The 18,497-nt window shown below is 65.2% G+C and overlaps 1 protein-coding gene across 2 annotated transcripts; it reads right to left on the reverse strand.

The window, feature by feature from the left end:
• Positions 1-628: 628 nt before the first annotated feature.
• TCF7L1 (transcription factor 7 like 1) lies at positions 629-15,908 on the reverse strand. Of its 2 annotated transcripts, XM_032204105.1 has the most exons (12): positions 15,711-15,908; positions 15,569-15,629; positions 14,689-14,819; positions 3,516-3,599; positions 3,228-3,360; positions 2,899-3,001; positions 2,609-2,692; positions 2,028-2,171; positions 1,774-1,933; positions 1,457-1,564; positions 1,211-1,271; positions 629-1,135 (listed from the first exon to the last, which is right to left on the reverse strand). In XM_032204105.1, exons 1-12 carry the CDS (start codon positions 15,906-15,908, stop codon positions 687-689), a joined length of 1,716 nt encoding a protein of 571 aa, XP_032059996.1. In that variant the 3' UTR covers positions 629-686. The 2 variants fall into 2 exon arrangements, with proteins under 2 accessions (XP_032059996.1, XP_032059995.1); XM_032204104.1 differs by having other exon boundaries at positions 629-1,271.
• Between the last annotated feature and the right edge of the window lie 2,589 nt (positions 15,909-18,497).

Below are 18,497 nucleotides of genomic sequence, written 5' to 3' on the forward strand. Positions count from 1 at the left end.
GGGTGCTGCTTTTGGGCTTGGGGCCACGCTTGGCCCCGTGGCCAGCCCCGCCGGCGCCGTGTCCCGAGCCGGTTCCTGGGGCACGGCGATGCTCGAGCGCCGGCAGGGCGAAGGTGGAGAGGGGCAGGGAGCGAGCGCCTCCCCCACTGACCACGCGCACGCAGCAAGTTGCAGCTGTAGTTTTATTTCCTTTTGTGAAAAACAACAGGGATTCAAGGGGAACCCCCCCGCACGCACACACGGGGGGCTCAGCCCCGGATCCTGCCCACCGCGGCACCACCGCGGCACGGAGCGGGGCAGGAGCTGCGGGACGGGAGGGCTGGGAGCAGCCGGAGGCACCGGGTCAGTGCCCGGCGTTTCGCTTCTGCCCCCGGGACCGAGCACCGCGTTCGGCGTATTTCCATCGTCGGCACCTTGAGTAGGGTCTTTTTTTAAAAAAAAAAACTTTTTTTTTTTCCTTTTTTTTCCTTTTTTTAATAAAAACGGTCTTTAGGTCGACTGCCGACAGCAGCTCTGAGCAGAAAAGCACCTTCCTCCAGAGACTGCTTACAACAAAAAAAAAGAGTTCAGAAAAGGGTCAAATATTGACCAATAATGGTTTGGCTGCATTTGAATCTTGATTGTGGCTTCTGCAACGTACAGCAGGGAGGGGGCGGACGGGCCGGGCGGGGGGCGAGCCCCCTCCCTTAGTCAGCCGGTTTGGTGACCAGGGAGAGGGGCTGCGTCTGCAGCACGGCCAGGGCAGCCTGCGGGGACGGCGCGAAGGACGGAGGCGAGGAGAGGAGAGCCGTGGAGGGCACCGAGGTGAAGGGGATGGGTCTGGAGAGGAGCGAGGGCGGGCTGCCGAGGCTCGAGGAGGAGGAGGAGGAGGAGGAAGAAGAGGAGGAGGAGGAAGAAGAGGCGGCTTTGCCCGAGAGGAAGGCGAGCTGAGCCCTGGCCTCCGGCTTGGTGGTGAGCGAGAGCGGCTGAGCCTGTTCCGAGTGGGTGGCAGCCGGGGCAGCCGGGGAGGCCAGGGCGGCCGACGGCGTGGCGGGCGAATCCAGCATGCTGCCGTGGGACGAGGCAGGGCTGTCGCAGGGCTTCTCGGCCGGCAGGTACTGCACGCACGGCTTCTTGCTCTTGGAGGCCAGCGCGCCTGCGGGTGACGGAGGAGGCCGTGAGCCACCGGCAGGCCGGGCGCCGCGGCTCTGGCCGCCCGGGGGGTACTCACTCTCCGCCTCGTGGCTTTGCTGCTGGGCCAGCTTTTCTCGCTTCCTCTTCTTTTTCTTGCCCTGAAAAGTATTATAAAGCCCCGGTGTGGCTTTCCGCAGCCGGAGAGGGGGTGCTTCCATGTCTGACGGGGGACGAAACCCCGAGGAGAAACGGGGCTGGCGGTGCCACGGAGCAGCCCCGGGGACTCGGCACCATTGCTGCCACCCCCGGCACCCCCAGCCATGAAGCCGGGGGCCGCACTTACGTAGTTGTCCCGTGCAGACCACGTCGGGTAGAGCTGCGAGTGCAGCTGCCGCTCCTTCCGCGCCAGCTCGTAGTACTTCGCCTGCTCCTCCCGCGACAGCGAGTGCCACTGCGGGGAGGGAGGAAAAAAGCACGGTGTGAACCCCGGGGCCGTGCAGCCAGCCCCGAGGACACGCGGCCACGCTCGCCCCAGCCACCTCGTGGCCATTGGGGTCCCCACCACCTCCCCAGGACCCCTGCCAAGGGCCGGTGGTGCCCCAGGATGAGGCACCGAGGCGTTGAGGGAGGTGGTGTGGCTCAGGGAAGGAGAGGCCGTACCCGTCTGCCCAGGATCTGGTTGATGGCCGCGCTCTCCTTCAGCGTGCACTCGGCCACCACCTTGGCCCTCATCTCCTTCATGTACAACATGAACGCGTTGAGCGGCTTCTTGATGTGGGGCTTCTTCTCCTCCTCCTTCTTCACAGTGACCGGGGATTTCCTGCGGTGAGCGGGGCAGGGGGGTCAGGATCGGGGTGGACGTGACCCCGTCCCCGTCCCCGTCCCCGGGGCCACCCCTTCCCGTCCCCACTCACGAGCTGCCGCTGGGGCTGGCGCTGGGCTGGGCAGGTTCCTGCTTCACGATGGGCGAGACGATGGTGGGGTGCGGGATGCCCGAGGGGTGCAGCCCGTGGGCGGGCGGCGGGACCATGTGCGGGGAGAAGCGGCTGGACATCAGGCTGCAGCGGGGGGAGCGGGAGCCCCGTCAGCTCCCCACGGGTGCCAAAAACCCGGTTCCACCCCAAATCCTCCCTCAGGAGAACCTCAGGAGGAGGTTACGGGAACACCAGCCCCAACCTGCCTGGGGGCTGCTTTCACGTGAGAGCCCGCCCGTGTTGGCAGCGTGGTATCCCAGCCCGGGGGGACACCACTCTTCACCCACGGGGACCGTCCCCAGGTATTTCTGGCCAAGGAGGCCACCGCAGCCTCGGGGCCAGGCTGTACCCACGTGGAGGTCAGCGAGCATCCATGGCCAGTGCTGCTGCGGGCCCGAGTCCCACATCGTCATCAAGAAGTGTCCAAAACCCTACACCAGCTTGGGGACACCCAAGGGGGGTCCTTTGTCCCTGCCGAGAGCCACCTGGACGTGGAGACCCCCCTGGACACGGGGACCCACCTGGACATGGAGGCGTTCATGGCGAGGGCTGGGTAGGGGTGCCGAAAGCCACCGGGGGGGATGGAGTACACGGGCTGTCCCTGCCTGCAAACACACGAGCTTGAGCAGACAGAAGCAGGAATAAGCGTCCTTCCCCCAGCCCCGGGGACCCTCAGCCCAGCCCCAGCCGATCTCAGTCCCCAAAATTCACAATTTGCTACTCCCAGCAGGAAGGAGCCCCCGTTCCCAAGCCCTGAGACTGCAGAGGTTCACGCGGGAAGGAGAGGACGCGGGGCTGAGCCCATCCTTACTGCGGCACGAGCCAGCCCAGCGGGTGCGGGATCTGGCCCACGGCTCCTGGCGACAGCGGGTAATAGGGGGGCAGCTCGGGCGGGTGGGGCGGCCGCGGGATTCCTGCGGTGGCAGCGGGGGGCAAGGGGAAGCAGCGTTAGAACAGGGGCACGGCGGTGCCGGGCACCCCATGACCCTCCCTGCACCCGTCTCCCTCCCTACACCCGTCTCTATCCCAGCACCCATCTCCCTGCGCCCATCTCCCTTCCAGCACCCACCCCCCTACGCCCACCTCCCTCCCAGCACCCCTCTCCCCCCCCAGCACCCACCCACCCCCCTTTTTCCTCACCCGTCTTTGGGTCGATCTCGGGCGAGAGGTGGCCGGGCGGCGAGCCCGGCGAGAAGTGGTCGTTGCTGTAGGTGATGAGCGGCGTCAGCGGGTGCATGTGGTGGGCGTGCTGCACCACCGGGACCTTGTTGGACTGCGGGGCAGCGAGGGGGAGCACGTGGGAGGGCGAAAACCAAAAAATCCCCCCCCAAAAAAAAAAACACCTGCAGGCACCAGATCAGCATCGTGCCCAGCTTTGGAGCGCGGCTCTCCCCGGGGACCCGTGTGGTGGCGCGGGGCCACTCTTACCAAGTGCGCGGGCGACGGCGAGCGGCTGTCCTTGAGCGTGGCACCGGCCGGCACGTCCAGCAGCGGCCACTTCATCTGCAGGTACTGCAAGAGAGCCGGGGGTCACGCCGCCCCCCCAGCCCCGAAACACCCCCCAGCCCTCGGCCGGGGTCACCCCGACCCAGGGGGACACCGCGGGGCGGTGGCGATGGCGGTGTGGGGGTGCCTGGGGCTGTTTCAGCCCCTGTAAATAGTGCGGAGCCCTGTTATTAATAGTGGAGCCCTGGATCCCTTCCACCCGACCCCAAAAGCGGATTTTGGGGCCAAAGGCGCAGCGCTGCTGGTGTGAGCCGCCACCGCCCCGTGGGCGCACCGAGGGCACGGGGGCTGCGTGTGGCTGCATCTGGCGCACCGAGCCGGCACCCAGCCTCGCTCCCTCGCATCCTCCCTTCCTCAAATCCTCACGTCTTCCCTTTCCCTTCCTATCCAGCCCCAAATCACGAGGGAAAAGGCACAGAACCGCCGCAAGGGCTGGCGGGGCAGTGAGCACGGCGGCGCGTTTTGGCTGCCCCCTGCCCGCCCGTAAACCTGGCTGCGGGACGAGCGTTTTGCCCCGCTCCGTTCCCGGCACGGGACCTAAGCGGCCCCCCAAAAGAAAGGTGCATTGTGCTGCGTTTTTCGGCGGCTGGGGGGGGGGGTGGTGAAGGCATTTCCCGGCAGCCGGCTGCAGGGAGGCACGTCCCGCGAGATGCCAGGGCTGGGGAATGCGGCCGGGACGGGCCGCAGCTGCGCGCAGGAATTTCCCCACCGTACAAACCTTCCTGATCCGAAGCAGCTGGAAGGAAAGCCCAGCTCGGAGCCAGGAGCTGCGGGGAGCGTTAACTCTTCCGCCTCTGGAAAGATGCATCCCCGCCTGCATCGCCTCCCGCAGCCCCCCAAGGTGCTCCACGTGCCCCCCCAGGCATCGCCTCCTGCCTCGCCCCAGCCTGCAGCATCCCCCCGCATGCCCCAGCCCCTCCTGCATCTCCCCCTGCATCCTGCCTGCCCTTCCCTCCTGCATCGCCCAGCACCTCCAGTACCGCTTCCTGCTCCCCTCCCACATCCCCAGCATCCCACACCATCCCAGTAACCCCTATTTCCAGTCCCCCCCCCATCCTCAGTAACCCCCATCCCCAGTACCCCACATGCCAGTACCCCCCCTTCCACAGGAAACCTCATCCCTGTACCCCCCCATGCCCAGAACCCCCCATCCCAGTACCTCCCCATCCCCATATCCCCCCCATCCATCCCCAGTACCCCCCACATCTCCAGTACCTCCCCATCCCCAGCATCCCCCACCATCCCAGTGCCCCCCCATCTCCACAACCCCCTTCCACCCCCAGTACCCCCTATCCCCAGTACCCCCATCTCCATTCCCCCCCTCCATTCCCAGTACCCCCCTATTTCCAGTACCCCCATCCCCAGTACCTCCCCATCTCCAGAGCCCCCCCCTCCATCCCCATTACCTGCCCATCCCCAGTACCCTCCATCTCCAGAACCCCCCTATTTCCAGTACCCCCCATTCCCTGCATTCCTCCCCTCCATCTCCACCCCCCCCCCATCCCCAGCACCCCCCAGCACCCCCTATGTGCCCTGGTCCTGCCAGTGCCCTGGCAGCACCGGCACTGCCTGCCGGGATCCCAGAGCCACGGCGAAAATCCCGCTGGCACGGCAGGGAGTCACCCAGTGAAGGCTAAAGCAAGAAGGGAAGTACCCAAGGTGTCGATTTGCCATTTATCACTGGATTTTGGATGGAACCATTGTGGTTTTGCTGCCAAGCCTCTCCCCAGACCCCAAAAAGACGCATGAAATACCAGCAGCTGCTGCACAGCCCCAAAAAAGCCCAAAGCGAGGATTTCCCAGGGTCTGACCATTCCCACAACTGCTGGCACAGGGGATCCCCCCAAAACCTGCCCGTGCTTTGCTTCAACACCCGGAGCCAGCGCCGCATGGTGCCGCGGGGATGCTCCGGGAGCAGCCTTCCCCGCTCCCAAAGCCTCCACGCACTCTCCCTGGGGAGATTTGGGGCTGTGGGATTTTCCCCACCGGGATGCGACAGCGGAGTGCCGGAGCCGCCGGCGCTGGGAGCCGTAACCAGATCCGCTCCTAAAAAGGCCGCCGGCGGAGGCGGCCGGGGCGCCGTGCGCGCGCGGAGCACGCTTGGTATGCGGGCGGCCCCGTGGCCGGCGCGGGCTCGCGCCGTGACCCGCGGTACACCCTGCGCCGCCAGTACAGTAGGAGCCGTTTCCTGAAGCGCTGGCTTTGATGCGCCCTCCAAATCTCGGTGATCAAAGCCGCCGGGCTGCGGCGGGGAAGTCCCGGGGTCTGGCTGCCGTACAACTCCGCGCTGCTTCCAAACAGCCGCGCGCCGCCGTGCCGCGCGCCTCCGAAGCCGCAGCGTCGCGTGGCCGGATTTCAGCTAGGGACGCGGCCCTGCAGCCGTGCCGGGGTGAGGCTCGAGGTGCCCCGAGTGTCCCCAGGGCCGTGCTGGGACAGCGCACGAGGTGCCCTCGTATCCCCGTAGCTGGAAAGGGACAAGGCACGAGGTGCCCTCGTATCCCCGTGACTACGCCAGAGCAATGCACGAGGTGCCACAACATCCCCACAGCCATGCTAGGGTGACAAACAAGGTGCCCCAACATCCCCAAAACGCGTTGGGGTGACACACGAGGTGCTCCGGTATCCCCAAAACCATACTGGGGTGACACACGAGGTGCCCCAACACCCCCACAGCCAAGCCCGGTGACACAGGAGGTGCCCCAGCATCCCCACAATCACATTGGGGTGACATATGAGGTGCCCCAACATCTCCACAACTATACTGGGGTGACACAGAAAGTGCCCCAACATCCCCACGAACACATTTGGGTGACACACGAGGTGCCCCAATGCCCCCCTAACCACGTTGGGGTGACACACAAAGTGCCCCGACACCCTCATGGCAGTGCCAGGGTGGCACACAACACGTCCCCACGTCCCCACAACCCGGCGCAGGGTGACGCAGGGGCTGCCCTGAGCACCCTCCCACCCAACCCCTCCAGGGGCACCCAGGGGACACCCAAGGGGTGTCCGGGGCCAAGGCGCGAGGTGCCCCGCCGCCGTGCCGGGGTGACGCAGGAGGTGCCCTGACATCCCCGGGGGTGACGCAGGAGGTGCCCCGCGCATCCCGGGGGCCCCGGCGGGCGCCTTTCGCTCCGCCTCGCCACCCCCTGCCCGCTGCCCCCATCACAAAGGGGGCTTTCTCGTCTATTCTGTAAGCGGAGAAGCCGCTGGGGGACGGCGGCTCAGGAAAGGCCGTATATAAAAGGCTGCTTCTCATTTTGAAGCCGTTTCAGGAGGCCGGGGAGGGGAGAGGAAGGGGGACCCTTTCAAAATATACAAAGAGGGGGGGAGCTGGCGAACGGTTCAGTGGTAATGTGGAAAAATGAAGCCCCCCCCCCAGGCCCCAGCCGCGGACACAGGCTCCCACTGTACCACCACGTGCGGGAGCCGCGCGAGAGCAGCAGATTGGAGCTATTAAAAAAAAAAAAAAAAGAAAAAAAAAAAAAAAGGAGGAAAATAGTTGAAAATCGGTCACATTCCAGAGAGATTAGAGCAAGTTCTGGTTCCTCGTTACCCCCCCCCCCCCAATTAAAACCAGGGGGGTTAACCCCTTTCCTGCCGGAGCTGCGGCACCACAATGAGCCCTCCTGTCTGCCTGTCCCCGCCCCGGGGAGGGCGAGCCCCCGCGGCTGGAGCAGGGGCTGGGGGCCCTGGGGGGGCCGTGCCGTGTGGTGGTGGTGGCAGCAGCTCGCCTGCGTGCTCGGGGAGGAGGCACAAACGCTGCGGGATCCCCTAATGCCCAATTAGGGGCTTTAATGAGCGGATTTCCTCTCCTCTTCCGCACACGGGGCTCCTTCCCGGTGAGATGTTTTCCTTGGAAAGGGGGAAGTGGGGAAAAGCCCCGAAGATGGTGCAGTGCATCGTGGTGTCCTGCACCCCGGCGTTGTGTGTCCCAGCACTGCACATCCCGCTGGTGCACGTCCTGGCACTGCGCATCCCGGTGTTGTAGCTCCCAGTGCAGCACGGCCGAGGGCTGCAATACCCTGGTGGTGCAAACCCCGGCGGGGTTACAAATCCCAGCAGTGCTGCATGTCCTGGTGCTGTGTGCCCCGGTGCTGTGCGTCCTGGTGCTGAGCTTCCTGGCATGGTGCTTCCTAGTGCTGTGCGTCCTGGTGCTGTGCATCCTGGTGCTGTGCGTCCCGGTGCTGTGTGTCCTGGTGCTCTGTGTCCCAGTGCTGTGCGTCCCAGCATCGCTTCTCCCAGGATTTCCCATCCTCCTGCTGCAGGTCCCGGCGTCCTCTCGGGGTTTCCCATTAACGCATCCTGGTCACAGCGTGTCCTGGCATCGTGTCCTGACATCCCGCATCCTGATGCGCATCCCAGTACCCCAGGGCTCCTCTCCATGGGATTCAGCTGCCACCAGCCTCTCATTTGGGGAGAGAAAAGGTCCGTTTGGGGCCCAAACATCAGCCCTCAGCTGTTTTTTTTTTTTTGTTTGTTTGTTTTTTTGTGGGGGAAAGCTGTCTGAAGGCTCCAAGGGCAGAAAACCCCACAGTGGGTTTTAACCGTGCATGGAGACGAGCCTGCAGGAACCACTGGATGCAGGCGATGCCGGTACCCGGCCACCTCGCCCCCATGCCCAAAGCCCCCGGGTGAGCCATAGAAGCACCAGAGGATCCCCTGACACCACCCAGCCACGGGACCCCTGCCCCATCCTGAGGCCTCCCCCCCCCCCTTTTTTCCCAGCACCAAATTCCTTGGCGCTCGCAAAGCTGGCGGGCTCGGCGAGCCGGAGCGCGCCCCCGCCGCAGCCCCCAAGCCCTCCTCGCTCCCAGCCTGTTTACACAGCTGCGGGATAACTGACAGCTCGCCCTCCCCCCAAAACGCCTCCGCTCCAGCCCTTTTTCCCCCAAAACGCGTGCCGAAACCTCGCTGCAGGAGAAGGAGAGGGCTGAGCAGCAGGCAGCAAGCCGCTTTGCGCGGGGTGCTGAACAGAGCCCCCCCAAATCTCCCTAGGGGTCTTTGTCGCTTGGGATTTTATCCACGGGATGCTCTGGTCCCACCACATGCCCAGTTCCCAGTGCTGGGCTAAAACCAGGCAAATTTGGCTCCACCAACACACGAGGGATTTTTCCAGGGAAAGGGGTTTTCTGCGCTCAGAGCCACCAGGCCAAGGGCGGCCTCGTCGCCCTTCATTCACTTAACGCCTCTCCCAAGAAGCAAAAAGCTGCAAAAGCCCCAAACCTCCTGAAGCCTGGAGGGTGCTGCCAAGGAGGTTTCAGAGCAGAGCTGTGGGGGATGGTGCCTGCAGCCGTTGTGCCTGAAAAACGGGGCAAAAAAGGGACAAAACCATCCCGCTTGAAGGCAACCATGGGATGGGGGAAGCTACAGCAAGTCCCACACGGGGGGAAATCTCATTTAAATGCCCCAAAATCAGCTGGCATCAGCATCCACGCCAGGCTCCCAGCACCCATGTTCACCCCGTGCAGAGCTAGCACTGCAGCTGCGCTTTGGGGAAAATGCAGAAAACTCAGGGAAAAGGGCCCCAGGGCACGGTAATTCCACATTTTGTTTGTATTTTGAGCATGTCCTGCGTGGGACACGCCAGGCTCTGGTGGTTCTGCAGGTTGTAAAGCTCAGTGCGCTGGGAAACACTGAAAAAATCTTGGTAAACACACTTGGAAGATGCTGGAGCTGCACTGGGATCAGGCATCCTTCGCTCCGGGGCTGTTTCCAGCCTGAGCGATGCCAGAAAGGGAAAAATAAATAATAAAAAAAAAGCCCCACAGCCCCGCACGGCACATCGCCCGTCCCCGCACCCCTGCGCGGGAGCCGCGGCGCTTCACTTTCCTGCAGCCAATTAGGGAGGGAGAGGTCCCAATTACAGCTGGGATTTACAGCCCGGGACACAAGCCGTAAATCATCGCCCCCTCCCCGCCTCGCGCCCAGCCGAAGCGGCTCCTCCAGATGTTGGCTGTGGCTGCGCGGGGCCGAGACCTTTCCCGAGGATGAGCCCACAAAGCAGGGGCTGAGTGGGGGCGAAGGAAAATCCCCCTCACACGGCTCTGCTGCCCGCCTTCACACCGCGGTCCCCGTGCAGCATCCAACCCCGAGCTGGGCCATCGGTGTTTGCCCCCCCCCAGAGGATGCTTTAAACAGGTTTGGGGTCAATTATTGACCTCAGAGCCCGATGTGCAGCCCTTTTCCCAGCACTGCCCCCGGAGAGGGGCTCGGGGTGCCCACAGGGATGTGTCCTGTCCCCTCCTGGCGTTCCCAGGGTGACACGAGGTGGCCAAAGCCACCCCAGGCAGGGGGAGGCTGCTTTTAGGGTGGGAGCAACGCGGTGCGGGGACTTGGTGAGCCCTGCAAAAAAGGATGGGCGTCTGTTCCTGTGACGGAGCCCAAACACAACAGCAAGAAGTGGGAAATGCAAACCACACCGGGCTGCGCTGACCAGGAAAAGAACCCGGGAGCTGAAAAATAAATTAAAAAATAAAATAAAATAAAAAGCCTTTGGGAGGCAGCGCTTTGAGCCGACCTTATCTCCAGCCACGGACCCCGTCCGTGCCACCGTGTCGGGGACACCGGGCAGCATCTGCTCGGAGGAAGCGGGACGCAGCCGGCTCCTGGCACGGGCACAGGCGAGCATCCCGCGTGTTCGGGACCCCCGGCCGCCAGCACTTCCCCTCCCCGCCGCCGCCACCACCCTCCCGAAACCTGGTGGTGGCAACAAGTTTTTCCCCGCCGCCCCGGGGCTTTTGTCTGCAGCTTTCAGCTCCCGTCCGTCAGGCTGAATGGCTCCATTCATCCCGCGCTCACGCGGGCCGCGAGCGGTGCAAAGGGCTCTGGCTGTCCCGGTGAAAAAATCCCCCCAGCTCCGGAGCCCCCGGCCCCAGGGAGCGGGGTTTAACCCGGCTCTGAGTTCCCAGGGGGACCAAAAACCCATGCAAGGAGACAGGGACGTGGGCAGCAGCTGCTCGGAGCCGGGTTGTGGCAGTAAGGTGGCCCAGCCTGCCCCAAATCCCCCGCTTTTCGGGGCTAAAACCTCCGGAGACTGCGTCTCTGCGTCCTGCGATGCTGTGGCTGGGCTCAGGGGCTCTGCCCCCGCGGGTGGCACCCATGGGACTCCTGATTTGGGATTCCCAGCGCTCGGGATTCCCAGCGCTCACGTGCAGCCGGGCTGACATCACTACAAAAACCACCCCAAAACACGCCGCGAAGCCAGCTATCGCCATCACCTCCGCCCCTTCCTCCTCCTCCTCCTCCTCCTCCTCCTCCTCCTCCCCCCCGGGGTGCCTCCTGCTTTCCCAAATCGCGGGGCGGGCAGGGGGCACGCTGCGAGCATCCTCCTCCGGCCGGGATGCGCCGGGCGCTGCTCTCGGGCTCCTCTTTCCCCGCTACCGCCCGCGACTTCAAGGAAGAGACGCTAATGAAAAGCAGCTGCTCGGAATACCAGAAAGATGATGAATGCGCGTTAAGTCCCCTTAACAAAACCAGGTCTTATGAGAGTCGCCTGGAGCACTTACTTCATTGCTTTAATTTGTGAATCGTGTTGGAAAAGGGAGGGAGGGGGGCGGAGGGAAAAGCGGGGAGCGGGGGGGGGGTAGTGGAAACCTCCTGTAGGTCTCATTTAGCCAAAAAAAAAAAAAAAAACACAGGGTAATTAGCCGAATAGCATAATTAAGGAGCAGACATAAAGGGGCCATTGTGTGCAAAGGCTGAGCGCGAGGAGCACCTCTGCGGCCCGCGGGGAAACCGAGGCACGGCGCGGCCCCGGGGTGCCCGGCTGCCAGCGAGCGGCCCCGCGGCTGCACGGGGTGAGACCGGGAAGCCAAAACGTGCCCCAAGCCCTGTCCTTAGCAACTTCCAGGCCGGGCTCCCCAAAACACGCCCCAAACCCTGTCCTTAACATCTTCCAGGCCGGGCTCCCCGTGACGTCCCCACTGCGTTTCGGCGGCGGCACCCACCCGAGCTGCTCTGGCACCGTCCAACCAACCAGCGGGGAGAAGAAGGTTCCCAAACCGTGAAAAAGCAAAAAAACACACACTAAAAAACAAAACAAAACCAGCAAAATCCAGCACCACCACGGCGGCTCCGTCCCCGGCGCGCACACAGCCCTCCCGCCCCGGTCGGGAGCCGCCGGCGTTTGGCGCAGCCCTGCCCGTGCCAAGATCTGTATTTTAATCATTTTTCTTGGCAGGCGCGTCCCGCGTGTTTAAGAGGAGATATTTTCTTTTGCAGACAGATATGCCTCTGTACGGCAGCCCGCGCGGGTATCGCGAGCTCATCGCAGGAACGCGGCCCGGGGAAAGAGCCGAAACAAGCCCAGGTTTTTTAGAAACATCTCATTTATTTTCGGGACTGATGCGCATTAACGCCGAGCGCATGGCGGCAGTGCCCATGGGGGAAGCTGTTTGGGTGCCTCGGCCCAACTTCCACACCCTGCGGGGTGCTCGGGTGGCTTTTAAAGGTTCGCCTTGAACCTCGAATTTCTGGGGCTGGCTGCGGGGTGGCTGTGACCTTTTGGGAAGGTTTCTCCCCTTCGCCGACGCGAACGCTCCCCACGGGAGCCGCAGCGGAGGAAGAGGAGGGTGCACGGGGGCGATTTGGAGGCTCCGGATGCGGTGAGGCCATTTCGCAGCCAGAGGTTGAGCGGTTTCACCCATTTCTGCTCTACAAGATGCTCAAAGAATGGGATGGATCCGGCACAGAGGCTTTGGGTTCATGGCCACGCACAAGGCCCGAGCTTTTCCTTTCCATCCCCTCCTTGGGCACCTTCACGGTCCCCATTTGGGGTGATTACGGTCCCCACGCTCTCCGGGAGCCTCAGGTTTCGCTCTCTTGACGCCTGTATCCCACTGATCCCCCCTTCCCATTGCTCCGGCGCAGCCACAGAGAAAATTGGGCTAAAACACCCCAAAGAGCACTGCCGCCGCCAGACCTGCTGAATTCCTCCACCGGCTTAGAGCAGCCTGGCAACGCTGCGCCAAAAAAAACGCCACCCTCAGCCACCGGGCACTTTTGGGAAGCTGCCAGAAAGTGACACTGGAGGGAGCAACGCCCCCCGTGATCCCAGAGCGAATCAACCCGAATAAACCCCGAGAACAGCCCGGTGCTTCGCTGCCTGCCCTCTTTGTGTGGGGACGGGCGCGTTGTCACCCAGCTTGGGCACGCGATGGCGTTGCCCTGCCGGATTTCTAAATAATTTGGAGCGGAGAGGTGCGGGAGTGCCGGCTCGCCTGCTCACATCTCCAACATCACCAGGAGGTTTTCCTGCTGCCCGGTCATCCCTGGGCAGTGCCGGTGTCCACGTGCAGCACCCCAGGTCCCCAGCACCCGTCCCCCTGCCCCAAGCATCCTCCAGGTGCAGGGACTGGGTGGATTCACCCCAAACCCTTCTTTGAGTTTTTCCTTTTTAGCTTTTTTGCACGACTCCATGGGCACGGTGGCGGTGGGGACGGCAAGCTGGCCGGGCACCGCGCACCCCTTCACCCTTCGCTGCGACGGGGGAAGGGAGGAAAGAAGGAAAAAAGGCAAAAAGCACCCAGCTGGGGCCACTCAGTGGCCACCTCCTTGCCGCGGGTGCCGCAGCTTGCCGCGAAGTCTCTGGGGCCGAGGGTGGGCGGTGGACGTATCCGCACGGAGCCGGTGCCCGCGGGCGCAGGGCAACACGGGGACAAAATCCCTGGCAATCTTCATGTTTCTGCTCCCCCCCGATCCCCTGCACCCACACCGGGGGGTTTTGGGGGTCTCCAGGGCTCTGCTGAAGCAGCCTCAGCTGCCATTTTCCACAGATCCCTACCCAAGCCCTGTCCCTTGTAATTGTTCCTTATTCCTCGCTGGCATTTGGGACGGCGGCCAGCGGCGCATCGGCTACAGAAGGGAGCGGTACCAATAGTGACAAATTGGGAAGCTAACCTTTAGCCGGCGGCCAAGCACGTGGGGGTTTGTGCAACCCCGGCCCCGAGGCCCCCCCTGCCCTCCCCACGCCCCCACGGGATTCGCCCCCAGCCCTCCAAAGCGGCCCCTTGGGGGAAAGCAGAAAAACCAGAATCAAATGGGAAACGCGACGCAACCGGAAAACGGGACCCCGAGCGAGGAGCCCGCCCGGGGATTTCAAACCCCAAAAGTGACCGCAGCGACTTGTGCCACCCTCCGTCCGCATTTCCCATCTGGGAACGCCGCTTCCTCCAGGGCTCGTGCGGCGGGTTGGGATTTCGGGTTGGGATTTCGGGTTGGGATTTCGGGTTGGGATTTCAGGTGCTTGGCGCGTTTCGGGAGCGGCGGCGCCTGGGATGCAGGGGGATGCTGTAGGGGGGCCGGGCCCGCTCTCCCCTAATGCTCGCTCAATTTGCTTAATCAGTTTTCTAAACGCCAAAGCAGGCCAGACAATGTCAGCCCATTAAGAGCTTTAGGAAGTCGCAGGGAGCCCTTTTCAATGAGAAAGGCGGCGCAGCCCGGGGTCAGGTTTCGGGGCCGAGCATGCCAGCGGGCGTCCCCACAACGTGCCCCAAAGTCGCCCTAAGGCCCCAAACTCACCCAAAGCCCCCAACACAACCAAACCCCCAAAACTCACCCAAACCCCCAAATCGTAAACCAAAACCCCAAATCTTGACCAAACCCCAAAACTTGACCAAACCCCAAAACTTGACCAAAACTCAAAACTTGGCCAAAACTCAAAACTTGACCAGAACCCAAAACTCAACCAAACACCCAAAACTTGATCAGACCACAAAAGTCTCCCAAACCCCAAAACTTGACCAAATCTCAAAACTTGACCAAACACCCAAAACTTGACCAAACACCCAAAACTTGACCAAACACCCAAAACTCCCCCCGAAACTCCCCCAAATGCCCCAAACTTGCCGTGAGAGCGGCGGCGCAGCCCTCCTGGAAGGGGCCAAGCACCCCAAAAGGGACCAAACCCCATTTCTTTCTCTTTTTTCGCCCCCGCCGAGCCGCCCCGCCGCCTTCCTTCCCGCAAACGAGCCGGGGCACGGAGTCCACGGCCCTTGACCGCAGCGGGGCCAGGGCTCGAGCATCGCGTCCGCGCGGCCCCAAATTGGCCCCCCCGGCACTGGGGGTCGTGGGGACGGAGGGGGGGGGCACTTACGGTGCGGGCGCCGCCGGGGGACAGGGCTCCGTTGGAGAGGTAGGGGCTGCCCAGCTCGGGGAGCATCAGGAAGGGGTAGCCGGGGTAGGGGGGGCCCTTAAAAAACCCCCCATCTTGCTGCCGTCTCACCACTGGGGAGAAAAGGAGAGGGGGTCAGGAGGTGGGGGGGGGGGGGCTTGGGGTTGGTCCCAGGAGGGTTCAAGGTCAGCTCCCCACAGAAAGGGGGTCTGGGGGGGTCCGTGGAGGGGGTCCCAGTCTTATAGGGGGGTCCCACTCCCATGGGGGGGGGTCCCAGTCTTATGGGGGGGTCCCAGTCTCTGAGGTGGGGGGCAGTCCCATGGAAGGGGCAGTCCCATGGGGGGGTCCCAGTCCCATGGGGGGGTCCCAGACTCCCTTGGGGGGGTCCTAGGCTGGTTCTGCCCAGGGGGTCCCGGATGCCTTGGGGGGGGTCCGGGACCGGGTTGGGGGGGGGGGGGCACCATCCGGAGTGCTTGGGGGGGGGGGTCCGGGGCTGGATCCTGCGGGGGGGGCGGCGCCGCTCGCTCCCGGAAAGGGCTGCGGGGGGGCTGGGGGGGGGGGGGGGGGGCGCGCTCCCGGTTCCTCCGGTGGATTTTTTTTTTTTTTTTGGGGGGGGGGGTGTCCGGGGCCGGTCCCTCTGCACGGGACGGCCCCGGGGCTGCTTTTTTTTTCCGGGGGGGGCGGGAGGGGGAGGAGGCGGGGACCGGGGGCCGGGCGGGACCGGTTCCTGGACGTGGGGGGGGGTGGGGGGGTGGGTGGACGGAGGAGGGGAGGGGGCGCAACCGGGGGAAGAGAGCGGGGAGGGGGGGGGAACAAAGAAGTGGCGAAGCCTCCGGTGGGGGGGGGGGGGGGGCACCGCTACCTTCGGCGAGGGCGTCCCGCGGCTTCTGGAAACTTTCCCGGGGCTGGGGGGGCCTCTCCGCCTGCGGGGGAGCGGGGGGGGCGCGGTGAGGGGCGCGGAAGGGGCCGGGGTCTCGCGGCCTCCCGCCGGTGCCCGGCCTCACCTCGGCGTCCGAAGCGGCCCCGGAGCCCCCCCCCCGGCTCTCGGTCTCGCTGACCAGCGACGATTTCAGCTCGTCCAGGTCGCCGTGGGCCGAGCCGCGCCCCGCTCCCTTGTCCTGCTCCTCGCCTTCGTCCTGGAAAGCGATCAGCTCGTCGGGGGCCCCCAGGTCGTCCCCCCCCGTCGGTTCCAGCTGCGGCATCGCTGCCCCCCGGTGCTGCCCCCGCTCCCGGTGCTGCTCCCGGTGCCGCTCCCGGTGCCGGTCCCGGTGCCGCCGCCGCCGCCGCCGCCCGGGAGGGTCGGGGAATGCGCGGGGCGGCGGGCGGGGAGGAGCCGGGGGCTGCAAACCGACACCGCGGGGCAGGGCACGGAGCTCGCACCGCCCCGAGCCCCCCCCCCCCCCCCGGTACAACGCCCCCCCCCCCACACCCCCCCACCCACCCGCAGCCCCCCGGCCTCGGGCCGTCCCGGTCCCGTTGGCTCCATCTCGGCTCGGTGCCCCCCGCCCGGTCCCGGCTCTCCCGGTGCAGCCCGGGGGGCTCCGGGGTCGCTGGGACCCCCCCACCCCCCGTTCTGTGCAGGGTGTCCCCATCCCTAAACGGGCCCCCCCCCCCCCACGTTCCGGTCTGGGGGTTCTGTCCCCTTTTGGGACCCCCCCATCCCGTCCAGGGTGCCCCAACTCATCTGAGCCCCCCCATCCCATTTAGGGGACTGCATCCCCTTTTGGGACCCCCATCCCATCCGGGGTTCCCCCCATCCCCGCTCCACTTTATCTGCCCCCCCCCATCCCATCCAGGGTCCCCCAATCTCATCCAGGGTCCCCCCCCCATCCCATCTGGGGTTCTCCATCCCCTTTTGGGACCCCCGTCCCATCTGGGGTCCCCCCATCCCATACAGGGTTCTCCATCTCATCCAGGTCCCCCCCATCCTGTCCGTGGTCCCCCCCCCATCCCATCTGGGCTTCTCCATCTCCTTTAGGGCCCCCCCATCCCACCTGGGCACCCCCCTCCTGCTTAGGGTGTCCCTGTCCCCCCCAGGATGTCCCCATCCCAATGAGGTGACCCCATCCCACTGCTGTGTCCCATCCTAACCAAGTGTCCCCATCCCACCAGGACATCCCCGTCCCCCCAGGGTGTCCCCATGGCAGTGGGGTGCTCGGGGGGGGGGTTTCCCCATCCCACCCCACCCCGGGCAGGGATCGGGGTCCCCGCGCAGCTCCAGGACCACCCTGCAGGGCAGGACCCCACAGCAAACCCCTTTTACTTCAACCCCCATCCCTCGGGGCCACCCCGCTGGGACGGGGCCACCCCATTTGGCCAAACCGACCCCATTTCGGGGCACGAAGCCGCCCGCCTGCCCCCAGCCACCCCCCCACCCCCCTGGCGCCGCACCACAAAGATCCCTCAGTGGCTTCCCCCGAAATATGGCACGGAAAGGCTGAAAAGCCCTTTGTGCCCCCGAACCGGCGGTGACCCCGAGCCCCCCGCCCGCGGCTTGCAGGGACCAGCTGCCGGGTGTCGGGGTGGCCCCCCCCCCCATAGCCCCCCAGAGGTTTGATTGCCCCTGCTTTTAATTAACAGCTCATTAGGGTGCCACTTGCAGCTGGAAGCCCCCCCGGGATGTGCCCGAACCCCACAGATCTGTAGGGTTTGGGGGCAGCACCCCATAGGCAGGACCCGCCAGGGGGATTTAGCCCCTGCTGTGATTTCTGCTGCCAGGTTTTGGGGTGGGGGCGTCGGGGATGTCCCCCCCGTGTCCCCCTCCCCCCCGGTGGTGCCAGCAGCCTGTGCACGAGGGCGGTGGGGGGGAGGCACCCATGGGTGCTCGCACCCACGGCCACCCCGGCACCCGCCATGCAGGGGGGCACGGGGAGAGGTGGGAGGTGTGTGGGGGGGGGGGTCCGGGGGTCCTGGGGTGTCCCAGGGGTCCCATAGTGGCAGGGGGGGCTCAGGGGATCCAAGGGGGCTTGGGGCACCCAGGGGTCCTGGGGCACCCAGGGGTCCCGGGGTGTCCAGGGGTCCTGGGGCACCCAGGGGTCCCTCGGGGACTGGGGGTCTTGGGGTCCTGGGGTACCCAGGGGTCCTGGGGGGTCCTGGGGGGTCCTGGGGGGTCCTGGGGGGTCCCATGGTTGATGGGGGTCCTGTGGGTCCCACGTTCCCCAAGGTGTCCTGGGGCATCCATGGGGTCTGGGGTGTCCCAGGGGTTCTGGGGGGTCCTGGGGATCCTGGGGGGTCCCAGGGGTCCCCATGGTGTCTGGAGGGCCTGGGGGGGGTCCCAGGGGTCCTGTGGTCAATGGGGGGGTCCCAGGGGGTCCCAGGGGGGTGCGGGTGCCGGGGGGGGTCCCCGGGGGTCCCCAGCCCCACGGTACCGGGGGGACACCCACAGCTCCCCCCCCCCCCAGAGACCCCCTCCCCTCTGCGCGGCCCCAGGACAGCCTGGGGGGGGTGGGTTTGGGGGGGGCGCCCCCACCCCTCGGGGGGCGGACCCCTGGGGGAAAAAATAAACCCGAAATGCCCCAAAACGCCCCAAAACGGGACGGGGCGGGAGGGGGGGGGCGTGGGGCAGGGGGCGGGGCGATAAACAGAGGGGGCGGGGCTTGAGTGAGCGAGGGGGCGGGGCGAGAAGCGGAGGGGCGGGGCTATGCCAAAAGGGGCGGGGCCATACCAAAAGGATCGTGGTGGTGCGCGGAGGGGCGGGGCCATGAAAAAAGGGGCGGGGCTATGCGCAGAGGGGCGGGGCTACCACAAAGGGCGTGTCCCAGGGGGCGTGGCCTTCCCACCGAAGGGCGGGG

Source organism: Aythya fuligula, chromosome 27 (assembly GCF_009819795.1).
Source record: "Aythya fuligula isolate bAytFul2 chromosome 27, bAytFul2.pri, whole genome shotgun sequence".
NCBI classification, from domain to species: Eukaryota; Metazoa; Chordata; class Aves; order Anseriformes; family Anatidae; genus Aythya; species Aythya fuligula.